Source organism: Bicyclus anynana, chromosome Z, assembly GCF_947172395.1.
Source record: "Bicyclus anynana chromosome Z, ilBicAnyn1.1, whole genome shotgun sequence".
Classification (NCBI taxonomy): domain Eukaryota; kingdom Metazoa; phylum Arthropoda; class Insecta; order Lepidoptera; family Nymphalidae; genus Bicyclus; species Bicyclus anynana.
The window spans coordinates 13,990,109-14,014,570 of NC_069110.1; the positions used below are offsets into that span (position 1 = coordinate 13,990,109).

The 24,462-nt window shown below is 37.7% G+C and overlaps 1 protein-coding gene across 2 annotated transcripts in view; it reads right to left on the reverse strand.

Annotated features, from left to right (window-relative positions):
• Positions 1-24,462, reverse strand: part of LOC112047820 (abnormal cell migration protein 10) — a 131,446-nt gene that overhangs the window by 30,701 nt on the left and 76,283 nt on the right. Inside the window, exons 1-2 of one of the 2 annotated variants that reach the window (XM_052890566.1) lie at positions 17,269-17,647; positions 6,212-6,307 (exon numbers count right to left, since the gene is read on the reverse strand). In XM_052890566.1, the coding sequence (XP_052746526.1) occupies positions 6,212-6,307 (96 nt within the window). In that variant the 5' untranslated portion in view covers positions 17,269-17,647. Of the gene's footprint in view, positions 1-6,211; positions 6,308-17,268; positions 17,648-24,462 lie in introns of those variants that run through there. The other variant, XM_052890565.1, reaches the window with a different exon arrangement.

The following is a 24,462-nucleotide window of genomic DNA, read 5'->3' on the forward strand; positions in this document are numbered from 1 at the left end:
GGCCAATCTAATGCTTTACAACACTTGTGAACACATAAACGCCATGGTAAGTAATTACTTGACTAATTACTACAAAACGGAGGTCCTGGGTTCGATCCCCAGCTGGGCAGATTGAGATTTTTTTAATTGGTCCAGGTCAGGTCATTCCGATTCGGGGCATGTACCTCCAACTTTACAGTTGTGTGCAATTTAAGAAATTAAATATCACGTGTCTCAAACCGTGAAGGAAAAACATTGTGAGGAAACCTGCACACCTGAGAATTTTCTTAATTCTCTACGTGTGTGAAGTTTGCCAATCCGCATTTGGCCAGCGTGGGACTAAAGCCAAACCCCTTTTTTTCTGAGACTCGTGCTCAACAGTGAGCCAAATTTTTGAGGTTGTGCTTGTGAGTGATAAAAGTAAAGAAACTATTATGCAAGGTTTGTCCTTGCTACGAGTAGGTTTACCTACATAAGTAGATCGCTGAATCTTGCCAAAGATCTTCATTAGTATTCTAAGGAAAAAATGAGCATCTTGCATCAAAAGCAACCTTTTATATAGTCGTACGTAATGTATTACGTAACTATTTTACAAGTATGATTTAATTTACGTTATTTGTAAGTGTTATTTATTTACAACTTCAAGGGATTGTTGAGTAACCTTAAAAGACAGACGGACGGACAACTAATTGATCCTATAAAGGTCCCGTTTCTTTAATTTTGTGGCACAAAACCCTAGAAAACACCGAGTCACTGTCACGGGGATATTAGGTATCAAGGTGGTAATGTATACTCAGAGGCACAATTATCCGCGCACTTTAATATGACGCGAGATAGTTGAGCCTCTGAGTATATTTACAAGTAGCGGACGCCTGCGACTCCATCCGCGTGGAATTCAGTTTTATCACAATTCCCGCGGGAACCATGGATTTTTCCGGGATGAAAATTAGCCTATGTATTAATCCAGAGTAAAATCTATTTCCATTCCATATTTCAGCCAAATCGCTTTAATAGCCGTAGCGTAAAGGAGGAACAAACACACTTACACACACAAACTTGCGCCGTTATAATATTAGTGTCGTCGTTCCAACCCATATTCGGCTCACTGCTGAGCTCGAGTCTCCTCTCAGAATGAGAGGGGTTAGGCCAATAGTCCACCACGCTGGCCCAATGCGGATTGGCAGGAATTGGAAAAATTCTTCCTTCACTGTATGAAAGTGATATTTAATTTCTTAAAATGCACACAACTGAAAAGTTGGAAGTGCTAGCCCCGGATCGGATTCGAACCCACACCCTCCGGAATCGGAGGCAGAGGTCATATCCACTGGGCTATCAATTACTTACTAGTTAATATTAGTGTGATAAGTATTAATTTTTAATTTGTATTATAATTATAAATAATATTACAGTAGATATTTTAATCAAAGTGTAAAAAGCTCAGCTGAACTATACGTTTGAATGAGCACAGTTAATAAAAAAAATATTGAAAAAGATCGAACCCGACCATGTGGCTCTCCCATTCTATTTTTATACTTCTTTGATCTACGTTCTAGAGGAACTTATGTCAGCCACTGACGATCAAGTAAGCTATGCCTGCAGCGCTAACGGCTTGACAGACGTTAAAACTGATCGTGTGTTGGTCGCGATGTGCATGACATCATGCCATATCATATAGCATCAGTTAGACACTTCAATCTATCAAAAATTAGCTCTTAAAAGCTTAATATTTTACAAACGAATCCCTAAATCGAAAAATATTGGTAGAAGACCCCTCAAATCATTCAAAGATATATCCAACGATACCCCACACTATGAAATAAACGAGTAAAATCATTTCAATTCATCCCCACTTTACATTTACGGGAGGTAAGTACCCTAAAAAGATAATATTTTACGACTTTTCAAAAATTTTATTTTACGACTTTGTTCACATTTTTAATGCTAATTTACAGCTTTGCAGTTGTAATAGTATCTGCGCTAAAACCCGGACGGACAGACAGACGTACATGGCGATTAGGGTTCCTAGTGGACTACAGAACCCTAAAAATAATGCTTTATACTTTCATGATTATAATATCCAAAATAAAACGAACAAAACGTATCAAAATCGAACCACTCAATAACAGTGAGTGAGGATTACAATACGCGATAACGCTATAGGTAATTACTTAGTGATTCGTGTTCACTTTAATTAATCCTTTAAGCCCGAAGCGTAGACCGAAAGTCGATTAGCGCTAGATTCAATTGTATCGGCTGACCTTTATCCCTTGTTTATTTTCTGAAATGGAAATTGAAATGTAACGCTTTAGTCTGAGAGCCTGGTTTAGCCAGACCTCCGTGTTTTTACAGACTATCATAGTTCCCGTTCGTGTGGGGATAAATTAAGCCTATGTTACTACCTGATAATATAAATTTCATTGACAAAAGAATTTTTGAAATTAAATAGAACCGACGTGTTTCTTCGCATCGCTGTATCTGTGGAGAGCTAGTCGATAAACTCGGACACCACGGTTTTTCTTGCAGTAGGAGCACTGGCCGTATTCCGCGGCACACTAGCCTGAACGACATCATCCATCGTGCTCTTGTCACCCACCGGCGGCGTGTTAGCCGTTTTAGAACCTAAAGGTTTGGCACGTGACGATGGCAGGGCACCGGACGGCATGTCATTGATGCCATGGAAGATGGGTAGGCCATGGTGTGGGACGCGACCTGCGTAGACACCCTTGCGCCTTCACACCTTACTGACACGATGGGCTATGCGGGACGACGTAAGACGTGAAAGACAAAAAAAGATTTTTTAAAATTGGTTAATAAATGACGAAGATAAGAAGTAAACATAAAAAAAACATACGCGTCGTATCGAGAACCTTCTCCTTTTTTGGAGTTGTTTAAAAAGTCAGTACATAGAGTATACCCCTACAACCTCATAACCTTTACCTCTTTATAATATTAGTATAGTATAATAGGTATTTTTCTATCCATACAAGGTAAAGTAAATTACCTAAAGCGCAGTGTTGCTCAAAACCCCCCTCACCCCTGCTAAGCTGCTGGATGCTGGCCGAGTGGATTATGTCGTCGAGGCTAGCGTGCCGTGGAATACAGCCAGCGCTCCTACTGCATGAAAGACCGTGATGGCCGAGTTTATCGACTAGCTCCCCACAGATACAGCGATGCGGAGAAACACACGGACTGCCTAAACGATGGTTCTGATGACCTTAAGGATGTTAAGCATTTCACTGGCTTCCCTTAAAGTTTATACCTTTAAATTAATTATTAACCATTCATTTTATCAATCACTACGTTTGGTTAACGTGATGTCATGAAACATTTAAAATATAGACCATCATGGCGGACAGTGTTTTGCGTATTGTCATTTAAAAATTGAATTTTTGTGTATTCATGCTTAAAAAAATAATAATTTTTTTTCTAGTAGAATGATAATCAATTTAAGCCCCATTTAAAGTGTCAACTAGCCTATTGTGTTCCGTAATTACCTGTGATACTCTGGTACCGTATACTGGTATGGTATGGTAGATGCATGGAATAATTGCAGCATTTATAGAATTACGAATGTCTGGCTGTGACAGGTCCACGCTCTGTTACATACATCCGGCAATTGCTATTTATTAATATGTATATAGATTTATAGTAACTTGGCCTTACGTATGTGCATATTAATATTCACCGGATGCAACTCCACAAGAGTTGCAATTATAAATATGTGATTAATTTAATTTGAATGGAAATACCTGATAATTGGTAATGGAGTTTACTTGTTTTATGCGCTTTCACAGCAACAGCTCTGAATAAATTACAATTTTTTTCACTAATGGAAAGTTACATTATCAATGAGTTATAATTTATTCCCGTATACCCACAAGAGCGGGAATAGGGGAATAGGGAAAATTTTATATAAACAATATTTATTTCGTACATGGTTTAAGGGGCCGAAATATATCGATATCAATTAATAGCCAATAATTGGCCAATAGTCCACGCTGGTCCAATGCGGATTGGCAGACTTCACATACCTAGAAAATTTAGAAAATTCTCTGTTATGCAGGTTTCCTCACGATGTTTTTCCTTCATCGTTTGAGACACGTGACATTCAATTTCTTAAAACGATTCACGAGCGGAGAAGGGGAGAGTTAATCGATTGTCAAGGACCTCCTGAACCCTGTCTTTGGTCACATGTCCAGGACTCTGCTCAGAGTTTTTCTTTCCGCTACGTGATGGAGTTGTATATTTTAACCTAACAGAAAAAGCTGAAAGCTGAAAAGTGGTAAGTGGCTCTAGTATGCCTCTCTGACAGAGAGTTACATATTTGTACCTTTTGCCGTGGAGATCCTTGAGTCATGGAGTCGCAGTGCCAAAAAATTTTACCGAATCGTGGGCATGATTTATATGGTTATTAGGATAAGTTAGCTTAAGTTCCTTATTGTATTCTCTCTCAATAAAAATAAATAAATAAATAAAATCTAACAGGACCCCTGTTTAAATGAGCAGGGCCGGCGCTAGGTTAATCCGGCACTGATTGTATCACACATTTATCCGGCTTCATAAGAAGACAAGCCACTCTCCGCAAATCATGCGGACTGAAGACATATGCGTGAGCACCTGCCGCGCCGGCTGCGTATACCACGTGCACACATCAATCTTTGTTGGATACCATTTTGTATAATTAATTAGCGTTTTATTTATTTTTAACGCATTAAGCATACGTATGGTCGCATTAAAGTTTTCTAGTTGGGCAAGTTGTAGCCACTTGGGACAAAATAATGCTTGTGTGAATGACCTTTGAATGACGTTTGTCGAATATAAACAGATGCGTCATACCGGAATACAATTAAACGTAAAATTGAAAATTTTGAAAAAACCCCGAATGTTATGACATTATAAATTACGCTCTCCATCAATTCTCTATCAGTACGCTTTAATTATTTTTTATTCTTTACAAGTTATCCCTTGACTACAATCTCACCTGATGGTAAGTGATGATGCAATCTAAGATGAAAGCGGATGAGGAGGATGAAAATCACATCAATTTCAACACGACATCTTAGCGAAACGCTAAATCGCTTGGCGGTCTTTGTCGGTAACTAGCAAAAGCCTCTCTCCAGCCAGACCTGGACCTATTAAGAAAACATCAATCGGTCCAGCCGGGAATCGAACCCAACCCAACCCCCTCCTTCTAGTAAATCCACCGCGCATACCACTGCGCCACGGAGGCCGTATACACCCAACTCGAGTAGGTATATTTGCAGACATTCGATTACAATTCCCCACTTTCATCCCCCATAACATTTAAACGGCTCAACGGATTTTCATCAATCATGTCTAAGGATACTCGCACATAAGTCACCTTTAATAAAAAAAAAACTAAATTGAAATCGCTTCATCCGTTTGGAAGTTATGGTGCCACAGGCAGACAGACACGTTAAAGTAACACGTAACATATAACTTTTTGCATCGGGAGTTAATAAAATGAAATAAGAAGCATACGAAACGCGTGTGTTACTCAATTTACCTTACCTTATCAGTGATGGACGTCTACTGCTAGTCAAAGGCCTCTTGGATGAACCTCCAAGCACAACGGTCTCGAGCCGCCAGCATCCAGCGGCTCCCTGCAACTCGCTTAATATCCTCCGTCCATCAGCTCTTCGAACTATATGGCCTGCCCATTGCCGCTTCAGCTTTGCGACTCGCTGAGCTAGGTCAGTTACTTAATTTGTAAGAGACCAACTATGCGAAGCGACGACATCAAGCAGGTTGCAGGGAGCCGCTGGATGCTGGTAGCTAGAAACCGTGATGTTTCGAAGTCCATACAGGCTTTGTTAGACAAACAATGGACGTATATAGGTTGCTAATGATGTTGTATGTCAGTGGCGTAGCGTACCTCTGTATCAAAAAATGTTGAGGGGCCCAAATGAACGGTAAAGAATTCTCTCTTAAATTCTCTCTCGCTGAATTCTCAATAATAAAACAAAAATACTTGCTTGAAAATAAATACAACAGTGATTTAACTTATGTAGGAATTAGGATGTTATCAACTTTCGGCGGCACTTTTTTTTACTTTTGTCATTTTTGAAGTGAAAACTCGCGACGTTTTTAGGTTTTTTTTTTCGGGTAGCGCCGATTAAGTAAAATTGTGGATTACATCTTTCTTATTTTTAGTATTAGCTGTAGCCCGGGAGGCCCCGTATCATTAAAGGTATACATAGTACACGCTTACCGCAGTAAGTACAGTCAGTTCCCCAAGCCACTCATTCAGCAGAGCTTCAGGGTCTTCGCCGGCGGCGCCAGCGCCCGTGTCCTCTACCAGCGCCATCTGTAACAAAAATATTAGTGGTTATTCAAATACAATCGCTGGACTACTATTCGTCGTTATCAACCCATATTCGGCTCACTGCTGAGCACGAGTCTCCTCTCAGAGTGAGAGGGGTATGCCAATAGTCCACCACGCTAGCCAAATGCGGATTGGCAGACTTAACACAAGTAGGTCGTACCTTCACCGTTTGAGGTACGAAATATTTAATGTATTTAAATGCGCATAACTGAGAAGTTCGAGCAGCATGCCCTGGACTGGGTTCGAACCTACGCCCTCCGAATCGAAGGCAGAGATCAAATCCATTAGGCTATCACGTCTCTTATGGTGTGCACGCCAGATATGGACCAGTCTTAATATTGTTCCACAGATTGGCAGTACTTAATAATACTTAAAATATTTAACTGTAAAAAGTTGTTAACATTCTCAATAATAAATAACACGTGTACCAACGAGATAAATACTATAAATATGAACAATTACAAGACCCGTAACAAAGGCTTTGAGTTGTAAAAAATTAAATAAAAGGCCCCTTTTGTTTGTACATAATACTTAAATGGTTGTGGGTATGAAAGGAAAGTAACATTCTTTCAATGTTCACAGGATCTTTTGAAAGTAGGTCAATAACCGAAATATTAAAACTGTTTCTTTTCTGCCTAATTTCGTTACAATAACATTTATTTTATTTGTACGTACGTACCTGTACGAATTATGTGATATTTTAGAATAGACTCTACCGATTTGAATCAAATTGTGTATTTAGATATCGTGTTTTTTTAATGATATTAAACTATGTGACTTTTTATTAATAAAAACACAACTAATAAACATATAGTGATAGCCCAGTGGATATGACCTCTGCCTCCGATTTCGGTGGGTGTTGGTTCGAATCCGATCCGGGGCATGCACCTCCAACTTTTCAGTTGTGTGCATTTTAAAAAATTAAATATCACGTGTCTCGAATGGTGCAGGAAAACATCGTGAGGAAACCTGCACATCAGAGAATTTTCTTTATTCTGTGCGTGTGTGAAGTCTGCCAATCAAAATCAAAATAATGACGTAGCTAAACGTATGTATAATGACGTAGATAAAGGCGTGTGTTACATAATCGGAATTATTTGAATTACTTTGTATGAAAACATAAAAAGTTTTTTTTAGTTAAAAAATTAGTTATGCAGTTCTCCTCCTATAAGTGGACTCATCAACACCTTGAAGTTATGGGAAATATTCCCCAGCACCCTGTATAACCAACTAGAATGCTTTACTTAAACCATTCAACAAGATCCAAATAAAACTAACCAATCGCCCATAACATTACTGGCATACCGCTGCCATTTACAGTCACGACAATAAAACACTGTGTATGAAGTTCTATAAATAGACGCGTTATACGTTAACTTTATTGCTACTACATGCGGGAATAGGAAGCTTTGCAAAGAGAAATACATAGTTGTATTTAAGAAATCTTAAGAATGCCAATCCACATAGGACCAGCGTGGTGGATTATTATCCTAACGCCTCTCATTCTAAGCGGAGACTCTAGCTCAACAGTGAGCCGAATATGGGTTGCTAATGTGGACCCCACTACAACTTGATGGTGATTTCAGAATGATTGGTGCAATAGTTAACGCGTGAAAGCGTAACTCACACAGGATTACGATATTAATCGGCTTAGGTCTCATCGCAACGCCTATAGGTTTGGAATATAATCTGTATCGGTCTATCGGCAAAGCCGTTCCGCTTAAGCTAATTCACATTTCAATAAGTTTAGTATAAATAAACCTATATTAATATTTAATACTTAATAGTATAAATGTCATAAAAGTTATTTTTAATGTTCTTTCACCAATGGAAAGCCACATTATCAGTGAGTAACATATGCTGTGTTTTAACTCCGTATTCCCACGGAGTAACGGGTATTCACCCGTGTAATTTACCCGTGTAATGTAAATTACACGGGTGAATTTGCGGGGCGCCAGAGAATTAAGAAAATTCTCGGGTATGCAGGTTTCTTCACGATGTTTTCCTTCACTGTTTAAGACACGTGATATTTAATATCTTAAAATGCACATAACTGAAAAGTTGGAGGTGCATGCCCCGGGCCGGATTCGAACCGACACCCTCCGGAATCAGAGGCAAAGGTCATATCCACTGGGCTATCATAGTCATTTCGGCATCTCTGCAATGATCTTAGGTTTCTACCAAATCGAAGGTTTTCTCATAGTCCACAAACGGTTTGCGACTTAGAGATCTGTCTATTAAGACGTCGGTATTTGGACGTGAGCCGTGTTGCCCAGTGGATATGACCTCTGCCTCCGGTTCCGGAGGGTGTGGGTTCGAATTCGGTCCACCTCCAACTTTTCAGTTGCGTGCATTTTAAGAATTTAAATATCACGTGTCTCATACGATGAAGGAAAACATCGTGAGAAAACCTGCATACCAGAAAATTTTCTTAATTGATTATCTGCCTGTGTGAAGTCTGCCAAACCGCATTGGACCTGCGTGGTGGACTATTGGCCTAACCCTTCTCATTCTGAGAGAAGACTCGAGTTCAGCAGTGAGCCGAATATGGGTTGATAATGATGATGATTTGGACGTGTCTGCCGAAGTATGTGATCTCATTTCTTGCTTCTCTTCCATGAGCTTGAGTGTTTGGTCTGAGAACATTTTGGTTCTTTACGTACTTAGGTCTTATAGAACTTAGATCCAACCTAAGGTTTTTCCAAGTTTCCAAGTTGCGTGAACTTTGAAAATGTTAATTTTGTTAATAAAAATTATGAAAATGACGTATCAAATCTTAATATTATGCATTGTAATCCTAAATCAAAGTTTAACAAACATTTTTTTTGTTAAAGACAAACTGTTTTATGGAAAATCTAGCATAACAACGAGCAGGTTAGATAGAAATTAGATTTTGCTCAGGTCCAACGGGGAAATTCTTCACTATATTACACAATTTCCTGGTTTAGTCGCGGCGGTAATAGTATTTAGTGCATGAACGGCGTTTAATTAATCACATAACTGCCGCCTACCGACGGTTATTTTGTCACTAACGTGGTTTGGATAACTTCATTTTTAACCCCGATGGAAATAAAAGGGATGTTATAAGCTTGACGTGTCTGTCTGTCTGTCACCAAAGCTCCGGAACGGATGAAACGATTTCAATATAGTTTTTTTTGTATTGTAAAGGTGACATATGCGCGACTGTTCTTAGACATATTTGATGAAAATCGGTTGAGCCGTTCAAAAGTTAATATCATCATCATATCAGCCGATAGACGTCCACTGCAGGACATAGGCCTTTTGTAGGGCTTCCAAACATCACGATACTGAGCCACCTGCATCCAGCGAATCCCTGCGACTCGCTTGATGTCGTCAGTCCACCTAGTGCGGGGTCGCCATTCCAGCACTTTGGGACCCCAACGTCCATCGGCTCTTCGAACTATGTGCCCCGCCCATTGCCAATTCAGCTTCGCAACTTGTTGAGCTATGTCGGTGACTTTGGTTATTCTGCGGATCTCCTCATTTCTGATCCGATCACGCATCATCGAGATACTCCTAACATAGTTCGTCGAGAAAGAGAGGCAAACTTCGTGACATCTTTTCGTCCGAAATTCCTCAGTGCCTGAAGACAAAAGTCTTCGAACAGTGCGTGTTGCCAGTGATGACCTATGGTTCCGAGACTTGGTCGCTAACTATGGGCTTCATAAGAAGGCTCAGAGTCACACAGCGGGCGATGGAAAAGTTAATATACTCGAAGTTAAAAGCAAATATAGGTACTCGAGTTGGGTCTCAAATGAAAGCGCACTGAAAGAGATTTGATCGAGAATGTAATTAATAATAATTTGATGACATTCGGGGAATTACTAAATTATCAATTTTATTTTATTTAATATTTAGATATAATTGCTGTTTTCGGATTTCAAGGGTCAAGGGAAGAGGAATTTCATTAAAAGCCTATTTATTTTAAACTATGATGCCAGGCAAGTATTTTTTTTACGTTTGTAAAAAAATCAACTGTCTGTCTGTTTGTCCAGGCTAATCTCTAGAACGGCTAATCCGATTTTAATGGGATTTTCAGGTTTCAGGAGGTTATTGAGCAAGATTTACTACATACTGTTTAATCTAAAAATTCATAATGAATGATATTTAAACGGGTACATACCACGATAAAACGACGAGATTTTTATTGTCGATATTTCGACCCAGTTGCATGGATCGTGGTCACGACGGGACTGAAGTTGCGAGATGAGAAGTGAAGTCAGCTGTTAGGGGCAAAATCGATCTACCCTCTTTCTTGTTCTTTTTCTTTTTTCAACGACCTCGCGTTTTTGGCTGTTTAGGCAAACCACACTCACGACATCGCTTTTGTTATTATGCGTATCGCGGCGCCCTCTTGGTTTGCACAATTCTACCACCGGGTTCCACTCGCTGGCTAGTTTGAAACCATCTTCCCGATTGAAATTTTTGTATTTTCGAATTTCAATGGCTTCTCGAACTACTCGGGGTATATAGTGGCGGTCCGTGGAAATAATGCGTGGATTATGGATCTCAATCCAATGTTTAGTTCCCGGTTGTAGAATGTGATCAGCTATCGCAGACTTTTGCGGGTCGTTGTTTTTTATCGCTCGTATATGTTCTGTTACACGGGTTGCTATGGGCCTCTTTGTTTGTCCAATATAAGAGCTACCACAGCTGCAGTCGATTTTATACACACCCGGACACTGGTATGGCAAACGATCCTTTGGAGAACGCATCATGTGGGCGATCTTTTGTAAAGGAGTAAACACAGTCTTTATGTTGTATTTTTTCCTTAGGAACGATCCAATTTTATCAGTTACCCCTTTAACAAAAGGTAAGTAGGCCATTCTTCTTTCGACTTCCAAAGGTCGTTCTCTCCGTTGATGTGAACTATTTTTTAATACAAGGGGCTTATGACCATTTCGACGTAACACCTTGCTTATATGTTCCAGCTCAGCCTGGATGTGAACGTCATCACACAGGTCCTGAGCGCGATTGAAGAGGGTGGTAGCCACTGACGCAAGGTGTCGTGGATGGTGATGCGAAGAGCCATGTAAATATCTGTCCGTGTGTGTCTGCTTCCGGTAAACAGTGTGACTAAAACCACCATTCAAAAGTGCCAGATATTGTTGCACCTCTTTTTCACCGCCACATATCTGGCACTTTTGAATGGTATTCACCGGAAAATGACCTTCACATACGAAATGGAGAAAGATCGGTCGCTTCCATTCTTGGATGTCCTAGTCAAGGTCCGACTAGATGGTAGTTTTAGTCACACTGTTTACCGGAAGCAGACACACACGGACAGATATTTACATGGCTCTTCGCATCACCATCCACGACACCTTGCGTCAGTGGCTACCACCCTCTTCAATCGCGCCCAGGACCTGTGTGATGACGTTCACATCCAGGCTGAGCTGGAACATATAAGCAAGGTGTTACGTCGAAATGGTCATAAGCCCCTTGTATTAAAAAATAGTTCACATCAACGGAGAGAACGACCTTTGGAAGTCGAAAGAAGAATGGCCTACTTACCTTTTGTTAAAGGGGTAACTGATAAAATTGGATCGTTCCTAAGGAAAAAATACAACATAAAGACTGTGTTTACTGCTTTACAAAAGATCGCCCACATGATGCGTTCTCCAAAGGATCGTTTGCCATACCAGTGTCCGGGTGTGTATAAAATCGACTGCAGCTGTGGTAGCTCTTATATTGGACAAACGAAGAGGCCCATAGCAACCCGTGTAACAGAACATATACGAGCGATAAAAAACAACGACCCGCAAAAGTCTGCGATAGCTGATCACATTCTACAACCGGGAACTAAACATTGGATTGAGATCCATAATCCACGCATTATTTCCACGGACCGCCACTATATACCCCGAGTAGTTCGAGAAGCCATTGAAATTCGAAAATACAAAAATTTCAATCGAGAAGATGGTTTCAAACTAGCCAGCGAGTGGAACCCGGTGGTAGAATTGTGCAAACCAAGAGGGCGCCGCGATACGCATAATAACAAAAGCGATGTCGTGAGTGTGGTTTGCCTAAACAGCCAAAAACGCGAGGTCGTTGAAAAAAGAAAAAGAACAAGAAAGAGGGTAGATCGATTTTGCCCCTAACAGCTGACTTCACTTCTCATCTCGCAACTTCAGTCACGTCGTGACCACGATCCATGCAACTGGGTCGAAATATCGACAAAAAAAATCTCGTCGTTTTATCGTGGTATGTACCCGTTTAAATATCATTCATAATGAACAACCACGAAATAAGTTTAAAATCATTAAAAATTCATAGTTTAAAACTGATCTTCAATAAGATAAAGTCACGTCCTCTAGTTGTATATAATTAACGAATAATGACTTAAACTAAAAATTGTGAACGTTGTGAGAATCTATAAGCAGCTAAGCATTCACTAACTCAAATAATGTACATAGTTAAGCACGAACTTAATGTATTAGCCGTTGATTTTCCTAATAAAATAAATAAATAAATGAGTGGCGAGAATAACAATTTATATTAAATATCGTTGTAACTTTCCGGTAATAGATAATGTATTACAAACACTCAATATAAAAGTCGTGGACACTCGCAAAGACGTTTGCTTGGTTCACAAGATTGGCCTTTGATAACACCTTGAAATGGGGTCAAGAGTATGTAACGTCATTTTATTAAAGATATCTCCTCGCACGATGATAAAGAAGAATTATGTAACTGTCATGTCTTTGAATAATAATGCTTTAATAAAATACGGATGGTATGGAATGACGTCAGTATGATGCTCGATGGTGTCGAGACGCTAATGATTTCGTAAAAAACCTATCACGTAAGTAATATTTTATAATAAAAACTGATAAAATAAATAAATAAATGAAGAACCAAAGTCACCGACATAGCTCAACGAGTTGCGAAGCTGAAGTGGCAATGGGCGGGGCACATAGTTCGAAGAGCCGATGGACGCTGGGGTCCCAAAGTGCTGGAATGGCGACCCCGCACTAGTAAGCTCAGTGTTGGCCGACCCCCACCAAGTGGACTGACGACATCAAGCGAGTCGCAGGGATTCGCTGGAAGCAGGTGGCTCAGTATCGTGATGTTTGGAAGTCCCTACAAAAGGCATATGTCCTGCAGTGGACGTCCATCGGCTGATATGATGATGATGATGATGGGTACTAAGATAGCGGGTTTTATCATATATATGTATAGTATACCTACTATATATGAGAGTCGTGGTAGTCCACTGGATATGACCTCGGCCTCCGAAGGTTCTGGGTTTGAATGCGGTCCGAGGCGTGCACCTCCAACTTGTCAGTTGTATGCATTTTAAGAAATTAAATATCACGTGTCTCAATCGGTTAACGAAAGACATCGTGGTTAAACCTGCACAACCAGAGAATTTTCTCAATTCTCTGCGTGTGTGAAGTCTACCAATCCGCATTGGGCCAGCGTGGTGGACTATTTGGCCTAACCCTTCTCATTCTAAGGAGACTCGAGCTCAGCAGTGAGCCGAATATTTGGTTGATAATGATGATAATAATACTACATATAAATACTTATACAATGTATGAGTATTTATATGTAGTATACTCCCAGAGACGGGAAAGCACTCTTGTTCATAACACAAATATTTTCCAAAGGGAATCGAACCCACGGCCGTGTAGAAAGCAGGGTCACTACCGACTGCGTTACGCGGTAGTCGCTGATGTCATTTTATTACCAATAAGTGTTTTCGTCATTTATATTAAGCAGAAGTCTCAAGATACTCATGTTGATAAGATAGGAGGGAACTAGCTGACGCCTCGCGGTTTCACCCATGTGGTTCCCGTTCTCATAGGAATACGGGAATAATATATAGTCTATAGCCTTCCTCGATAAATGGGCTATCTAACACTGAAAGAATTTTTAAAATCACACCACTGAAAAGTTGGAGGTGCATGCCCCGGATCAGATTCGAACCTTCACCCTCTGGAATCGGAGGCAGAGGTCACATCCACTGGGCTATCACGGTTAACTAGTGTACAATTACGCTGGAGTAAGAGTAACAAGTACTTGCATAAAAAAAAAATGTTTACGTTGGTGGCACGTACTTACTCGTACTTCAGTCACGAATAACATAGTTACGAGTATACTTTGAGTTGATTAAAATAAAGCTTTCATCGACAATGTAATTAAAAAACAAAGAGACGAAAGTAATTAAGCAGGAGTGTGTCGCATAGATTTTAATTACATATATCTTTATTATACATCTACTGTTACTATTTTAATTACTTTCGTCGCTAAGTGGTTCTGTAAAATGCACGTAAACATTTTCACGAATATACGAGTTGCATTTTTACTACCTACTTCAATGTACCTGCTAAATTAGTTGTAGTAGTAAAAATGAGACTGTTATTTCAGTTCCTTGGTTTTGTTACCCGACTGCGTCAGGAGGGTAATGTTTTTCGAGCGTATGTATGAATGTATATTTCTTTGGCACGCTCTACAGCCCAAACGGCTGGACGGATTTTGATCAATCAATGATATGAGATGTTGAGTTCGTAAAAGTACCTTTCATATAAAAAAAAACTATAGGTACTATAGCCTTTCTTGATGAGTATTGTTTACCAACAAACAAATTAAAAATGAGAGTATATATCATTAGTCATTTCACACCTAATAATAATTATAATTAACTTGTTCTTAAATTAATGAAATTTTTTTTTATTAACAAGCTAAGAACAATTAGTTATGGTTAATATATTTTATATAACATTTTATAAACAAACCATACATAATTTAAAATAAATAAGTTATGAAATGACATGATGGCGTTTTCTACCTTCATTTCTAATTTTTTTGTTGATAAACAGTACTCCGTTTCCGGAGCCGTTTGGGAGCTATGGAGCAAACAGACTGACATACATACATGTCAAACTTATAATAACCCTCTTTATGCGTCGGGGTTTATAAAATAGGTTAGCAAATTAAATTGGCACCGTGATAGCCCAGTGAATATGACCTCTGCCTCCGATTCCGGAGGGTGTGGGTTCAAATCTGGTCCGGGGCATTCACCTCCGACTTTTCAGTTGTGTGCATTTTAAGAAATTAAATATCACGTGTCTCAATCGGTGAAGGAAAACATCGTGAGGAAACCTGCATACCAGAGAATTATCTTAATTCTCTGCGTGTGTGAAGTCTGCCAATCCGCATTGGGCCAACGTGGTGGACTATTGGCCTAACCCCTCTCATTCTGAGAGGAGACTCGAGCTCAGCAGTGAGCCGAATATGGGTTGATAACGAACGAATGATATGAGGTGTTGAGTTCGTAAAGAGTGTTGAGAGAGTTCTTAAAAATACTTTTTATAAAAAAAAAAAAACTAAATTGAAATCTCTTTATCTATTTGGGAGCAATGGAACCACAGACAAACTGACATACAGACACGTCAATCTTAACTTCATGCGTCGGGGTTCATAAAATAGGTTAGCAATATAAATTGTGTCATATGAATAATTTCTATTCATAAAACATCGCAATATTGTTTCCATTACAAACCAGTTTGTGTTGTTACGCTAAACAAACGTGGATCATCATCACCGATGACCGAGTCTACACTGTTACTGAGTCATCTACAAAATTAATGACACTCATATGTATGAAGATTCAGATAATGAATCTATGTTTAAAAATATATGTGGCCACTATACAAACTCAAAGAAACATACACCCTGTTAAAATTAACAAACCCCTTACCCTTACTTATTGGGACCCGTAACCCCCCCCCCCCCTCCCCATTAATAAAATAAATTTGACTGTTGAAGACAATAATTTATTTGATTATAAGGTAACGCATAAAGTACCATAATAATGTGATGGGTATCCTTGTTTTTTCTCGCAAACGGATTCAATGTTAGGAGTAATTTTGGACAATTTTAACCTTAACTCTGGCTCGGTATCAGTTATCAAGCCACCATTACGTAAATGTTGTCGCGAACCCTCTGCCGTCAAATGGTGAACCCCTAGGGGTCCGCGTACCCCACTTTGAGAAACCCTGTTCTACATCATGAGAAATATTACGCAATCGAGTGAAAAAATAAAACAAACATTTATTGTTTATAAACTATCAGTCAAACAAAACAATAATTATCTGTTTACGAGTTTTAGCAAACAAACTAACAGCAATCTATTTATTATACATTGCATAAGAAAATTAAAGCTATAGCTAATTAATATATTATTCCCAATTATATTAGAAACGCGAAATGTATGTTTCTTACTCTTTCGTGTTAAAACTATTAAGTCGATTTGGCTAAAATCTGGAATGCAAATAGATTATACCCTAAATTAACTAATTTGGTACTTTTTATTCCGGAAAAATCCATGGATTCACACAGGATTTGTAAAAAACTGAAATTCACGTGAACTAACTAACGCGTCTTGTAATAAGTACCTAATACTGAAAGTATTCCGAGCTTCCAGAGCAATTTTCCATTTCCACATAAATTTTTATTTTATATTATTTTATTTTGGCAAAAACAGACATTACAAAACTAATTAAAAGAAAATACAATCGTAATACATTGCCGAAAAAGTACTTAAAAAAAATATAGTACAGTTACAAAGTTTTGATCATTAAACATAGGAAATAGTGAGTAGGTAAGGAGTATTATAAAAAGTATCAATACTCCAATTGTTATTGATACTTTTTAAAACATGCATTTTTAATTACATCTATACTTATTATATAAGTATTTATATGTAGTATATAAATATTATAATATCAACTATCTTAGTACCCATAACACATGCTACTCTGTATGCTTACTTTGGGGCTAGATAGTGATGTGTAAAAAAAAAAAAAACTTAGGTCTAAATGATAAACATAAATTAAGAATACAATTTTAACAATTTAAGTAGTTGCAATTTCGTTAAGGCAGACGTGAAGTGACTAAAACAGCGTATTACTAACCTCAAATTTAACAATGTAGGTCTTGCTCAATTGAACATGTGAGCGCCGTTAATACAATTTCTGCAGTCCGTTTGCTGAATCCACGAAACACTTTACATTGCAATTAAAGTTAAACATATCGAACTACACAATGAACGCGACACTTCACAATACTCAATTCAAACAAAGAATGTGCACTTTTCCGTATATAATAATCCGAGTTTGAATACCGGTCAAATCACTTTCAGTTGCGGGATGAAATTTAAATATTCCGTGGGTTGTTGATCGGTATCTCACTGTACTTTCCGCAATCCAGTCGGTCGCCGGTACAGTCGACTACGTGTTGCGCCAACGTAAATGAATCGCGGATACCGTTTTGCGATAGGAGTGATCGCGACGGGAACTCGGCTATGAATGGAATGGCGATCGTGATCCTATACGATTCGCTCTATCTTCTGCTTATATACATTGGTTCATACTATATTGGGGCTAACTTTGCATTATTTATATTATTCCTCTTATGCTCCTTTATATTTTAAGCATTCACAACAACACCCTTATTAACCTAGTTGTCGACGGATGTATAAAACAAACAAGTAAGACAAAGAGATGTTCTTTGTTTATCATGAATCGTTTTAAAAGTATAATACAGTAGAAACATCTATTTGTGAGTTCTAGAAGAAGTAAGCAATATCACTTTGTTTCTGTCAATAAGGCGCTTTCAGTCTTGAGAGTAAGTTGGTAATGAAATTGCTTGTGCTGAGGTTTAAAATTAGTCTATTTCCCAACTTGATGGGGAGTCGGGCGTGCTCTATAAAGGTGCATGTTTATTATAGTGGAAGGTTAATTCTTTTATTAAAAACTGACGGACGCCCGCGATTTCGTCCGCGTGGAATTAAGTTTTTCACAAATCTCGCGAGAACCATGCATTTTTTCGGGATGAAAAGTAGCCTATGTGTTAATCCAGAATAAAATCTATTTCCATTTCAAATTTCAGCAAAATCGTGTAAAAAGAGGAACAAGCACACTTACACACAAACTTTCGGCTTTATAATATTAGTGTGATAATAAAACACACAAGATGTCAAAGAAATGAAAATAATGACTGTGCATAGTCAAAATACATTTGAAAATCGGGTTCGTCTCGGGTCAATTTAGTATCTTATTCTTGTCTGGTGATAGACATTGGTCGTGGCTAGTTACCACCCTACGTGCAAAGACGTACTGCCAAACGATTTAGCGTTTCGGTACGATGTCTTGTAGAAACCGAAGGGGGTGTGGATTTTCCTCCTCTTAACAAGTTAGCCCGCTTCCATCTTAGATTACATCATCACTTATCATCAAATAAGATTGTAGTTAAGGGCTAACTTGTAGAGGATAAAAAAAGTACCTCTCCATTGAGAATTAACTGCGTAAGAGAAGTCGTCAAAAATAGCAAACGTAATTTGTTACCATGTATTGTAGCGTTTATGTGACTCCCACTTTATTCCAACCCTTTGCGCATGAGACGAAACGAATATGAAAGAAAGAAAGAAGAAAGAAAATAAGTTTATTCACTTTTTAGTGTCACAAACAGTACATCCTATCTTAGATATTACATGACTGTCTGTGACACCAAACAGAAAGGGTTTACAGCTCAGCATTAGCCGTTCATCGCAGGAAAGCAATGCGCAGCGCTGATTTTCAGCTGAGACCCGGGTGACGTCACAGTCAGTTATAATTATAAATTAAACATCTAATCAAAATACTTTAAATACATTCAAAATAAAAATTCATATAATAAGATACAAAATAAAAAAAAAAAAAAAATATCTTAGAAATCCATGGATTCACCGTGCAGGTGCCGGGTCCATCGCATGGCAGAGATAAAAGTCCGGGCAAAGTCCAGGACTTGTGACCATTGTAGGGTTAAGGAATTCCTTGACAATCGATTTAACACTCCCCTTACCCGCTCGTGTTGCTCCCTGCCTAGCCAAAGTATATTATGCAAAATAGGACGTATTTTACATAATCGATGCAATGAATTGAAAATACGAAGGTAAATATTGTAGACACTACTAGGACTGACGAGAAATCAATCTACTTATAGCTAATAATTTTTGGAATTTAGATAATAACATTCTCATACGATGTAAATATTTATTATAATTATATGCTACTACGAATACAATTTTATTGGTAACTAGCTTACGCTGCGCGGTTTCACCCGCGTGGTTCCCGTTCCCGTAGGTGCATGTGTAATATATTCTTCCTCGATAAATGGGCTATCTAACACTGAAAGAATTTATCAAATCCGACCAGTAGTTCCTGAGATTAGCGCGTTCAATAAAATAAACAAACTCTTCAGCTTTCAGAGTTTATGCAAGCCGATTCACGCCGGGTTACCTTTAAAAATCCATGCATGTTCATTGTTCTACTGTATCTAGATAATATTTGAGAAACCGGAGTTAGTGTCAAGCTATATGAATTTCCTTTTCTTTGGGACGGCTTACTTTCATCTAAATTCCATCCTTCGCCACTGGTAATTAGTAATTACGATTTCTGGTGATAGAAGAAAGGTTATTCTAAAAACAGATTTTAGCAACCTTCGACCTAAATACCAAAATATACACTGTATTACATATACTACGATAAATTGAATATAATCTAAAGTGGTTATTTGTATAATTTTGGAACAATAAAACCGTTTCATAACAAAACACTGTTTTGTTATCTGTACCGCATTAAATCACAACATGCGTTGGTGTTTCCGGTCTTTAATCTCTATGGATTTGAATATCCTTCTCTTCTATATTATCTCTATTTTAGTTACGAAATTAACGCTGCTATGTACCACGCCGTACTTTTAAAGTATTTAAAAAAATATATATATTATGAACACTCCAATGCAAGGTTTCATTTATCTAGGCTCCTTACGAATAGGTCAAAATAAAATCTGAATTTTACGGGTATAATGTACTCGCAACACCACCGACTTCTTAGCTCTAGGCTGAGAATTTTTTCCGAGAAAGAAATGCTTAATATTAATATTTCTTAGCCTGATTCAGGACTCGAACCCAGGTATCGTGATCGTGAAGCCCATAGGACAAGGCTTAGTTAGATCCGAGGTAGGTTTGCTGTTCGAGGCGATTTGCTGTTAGAGACTGTATTAAATAAATCGGTTAATATATTCTCTATTGAAACGTGATAGCCCGTGATAGCCTAGTAGTTACGACCTCTGCCCTCGATTCGGAGGGCGTAGGTTCGAATCCGGTCCGGGGCATGCACCTTTACAGTTATGTGCATTTTAAGAAATTAATTATCACGTGTCTCAAACGGTGAAGGAATTTTTTTTTCATTCTCTACGTGTGTAAAGTCTGCCAATCCACAATTATACAGCGTGGTGGACTAAGGTCTAACCCGGTCATTCTGAAAGGAGATTCGTGCTCAACAGTGAGCCGAATATGTTGCTAATGATGATTACCACTACTACTACCTACATAGTAATTTGATATAGTCTCACTACTACTAGCTATATTTTGATAACTGATCATAAACCGGTTCTGTTTATAGATGAATCGTTACATGATTCACGCATATTGTTTGTGTAAGTTAGTCTGTTTATCTTTATCGCACACGGAGTGGGCAAATATGATAATCGGGTTAACTCACGGACTTAAATTTACTAGATGCCGCTTATTCAATACAAGCTTTTATTTATTTATTTAGCATCCATGCACTTACAAACGAATACAAAAGATTAGCATCACATGGGGCCCTGTCAAGGCATTGCTAATAATAATAATGTTACATTTCATTGGACAAAATTAAAAATAAAAGTAAAATTAAAGTAGAAATTTGAGTGGAACGTTAATCATAGAATTAAATTAGAATGTTCAAAATTTTAAATAATATAAACGTCAGGTATAGTAATGTCATAATAATATTATTAATTAGAGTCAATAAAATTAAATAAACATATCCACCCAATTACATTAGAAAAAAATAATGAAATTAATAAGCAATGTCCAATTTTAAAATAAAATGTCATTAATATATTTTTCAATTTAAACTAGTAGTTGTCGAAAGTGTGTATACTATTTTGTGTCTTTCAAATTTATTTTAAATAATTATAATGCATTTTAAGTTGAAAAATAACTTTACGCACTTCTTTTCGTATAAACTTTAACTGTATCGTAGTTCACTTTCATCAGCGTAGTTTTTGTAGAAAGAGGTGTAAAGTTTTCGTCTACGGCTTTCGCTTCATAAGCACTATATAAGCATAGAGTGCGATTGTGTGATTCAATCACTACGAGCTAGTTTGGTCGATTTAATAAAAAAAACTACCTTAACATCCATTTAACAACAAAAGAGAATGCAATTAAAAGTAAAAGCGTACAAATATTTCGGGAACGCTTTTAAAGATGACGCGCGGTATCTAGCTTAATGTAGGTGCTTGGGTTGACTATATAATGAGGATGTGGAAGAAAATGATTTGACATGAAAGATGGTGTCAACGAGAGCACTAACATGGAAATAATCGTATCGGTCTTTGACGATGTGGAAATTTGACAGTTTTGTTAATATAGCTTGGCAAGTTTGTTGATGACACTCCCATAATATGTGGGCGACGGGGGGAAAGGACTGCGCGGGTGTGAAGTCTTGCGCGCGGAGCATCACTACCCCCCTCCCAGCCCGCGCGTACCATCGGGAGTGTTACGAACTAATTTGCCAAGCTATAGTTGATATTTGCTTTTTTTCATCAAGTGCTAAAAACATTTTCTGGCATAATATCGTTCTATTACGTAAAGGGCACACCAATAGTTATTATTATCTCAATTAGTAAAGAGATTTGATTTTTCGTTTGATTGTTTGTAACGAATAGGCTCCGAAACAACTTGACCGATTTACAAAATTCCTTCACCAATAGGAAGCTACATTATCAGCCAGTAGCATAATCTATATTTTATTCCCGTATTCCCATCGGTATAGGAATTACGAGGTCGTAATCGCCGGGTTTACTAATCTATCTGTATGCCCAGTGACTACAGTCACTACGAGTAGAATGTAGATATAGTTTTCCGCGAATGATTCACTCGCTTTTCTCAATCTTCGTGTCAGTGTCTTATGTAACTGAGGAAGCTGACTCATTTAATGAATGAACATAATTTAATATGACTAGGTACATTAATGAGCAACATATTTCCACCATCTTGTAATCCTTAGGACTTCAGACGATTCTTTAATAAATAATAATACTTATTTTATACTGTAACTAGCGGGCAGAGGATTTTGTTTTATGTATATGTATAGATATTTTATATACAGGGAGTCCCGTAATTAATAGAAAAAAAGCAAACGTTAGATACACCACCTAATTATCTAAAACTTATTTGTATAGTTTTCCAAAAATCCCTATGGTGACCAAGTTATATTATTTTTTCGGATGTTTCAAAATTTTCCATTACGAATCAGTTTTTTCTATGCTGTAGCTCCTATAATTAAGATTTCAAGCATCTTATTTTTGTTAAACATTACGGATTAAATCACCAATGTATTATGTATACTATTTTTTGAAAATTCCGAAAAAAAATATAAATCGGTCACCCTAACCGGATTTTTGGAAAACTATTCAAATTAGTTTTAGATAATTAGGCGGTGTGTCTACCATATGCGTTTTATCCATTAATTACGGGATACCGTATATTTATTTCCAATTGTATTTCCAACTGTATTTGTTACCAGTCAAGTTATGATTCATAGTGACATTTTGATGCTCCTGATAAATATTTTGTTATAATGGTAGTAACTGTTGATATTTCTTTATTACTTGACAAGTTAGCCTTTGACTGCGTATTTGGACAATACATACCTGGCTATATATAGCCCCATAGTAAGAGTATTATTGGTATTAAGAAAGCAGATAAATATTATACCTAATTGTATAATATATGCATACTGGAATATACATTTTTAAAGACACCTAGACACCACAAACTAACAATCATTTTCCAGTTGTGTTGTGTGTTGTTAAAATATATAAGAGACATATTATATACGTAGTTAATCTGTGGCAATGTCATAAGCCTTTCTTTACATGCTTGTCCTTTTGTTACGTCCATCGTCCAAAGAGCACCATTGTCTTCGCCAATATCATATGACATACTGTATCAATAATATGAGTCTGACATGGAATAAACAAAAAGAGGGTATATCGGGTGACAATGTATGGTGCTATCATGAAATAGCCAACACTTTTATTATAAGACTTGTGGACGCCCGTGACTACGTCCACGTGAATTTAAATTTTTCATTTCACGCGGTACCATTGATTATTACGGAATAAAAAGTATTCTATTTGATGCTTCATAACCTGCTCTATCCAGTGAAAGTCCCATTAAAATTGTTCTAGCCATCCCAAACATTATCCCGGACAAACAGGCAGGCAAACGCATGAAATAAAATAAGTTTGATTATGTTTTAGTATAGTGTTCTGCGTGAATTCTAGTCCTAAGTTCTCTACAAACTTACACTTTATTCTTTAGTCTCAATATATTTTTTTTTTCTTTAGAATTTTCCCTTGACTACAATCTCACCTGATGGTAAGATGCAATCTAAGATGGAAACGGACTGACTTGTTAGGAGGAGCATGAAAATCCACACTCCCATCGGTCTATACACGACATCGCACCGGAACGCTAAATCGCTTGGCGGTACGTCTTTGCCGGTAGGGTGGTATCTAGCCACGACCGAAGCCTGCCCCAAATCTTAGCTTGCATTCCAAATTTAAGCTTTCTATGACTTCAGGAAGTAAAACAATTTTGATGATCTTGGATCTTTTAATTATTAAGAAAACATAAATACTTATACAATTACTTAATAGTATAATTATCCTGAAATTTATCTCAGTTTGGGTTTAATTCATTAATTCTCCAATACAACAAAGAATTGATTGTCGGTCAAGTTTTTGACAGTGCCATGAAGTGCTAGAACGTGCCCAAGAGTCCGTTCTATGAATGGAATGAAAGCAGAGGTCGAATAATAGTTTAGACTACAATATTTTGTACTATTCTATAACAGTTTTTTTTTAATAATCAACTAATTTTATTATGATTATCACCTCTTACATTATTATTAACCCCTTGGGAACTATACCTACGTTTTTCTGGATGCAAGTTATCTACTATTTATGCGTTATCGTTTAATATAATGTTACTAAGTAGGTACACTTAGTAA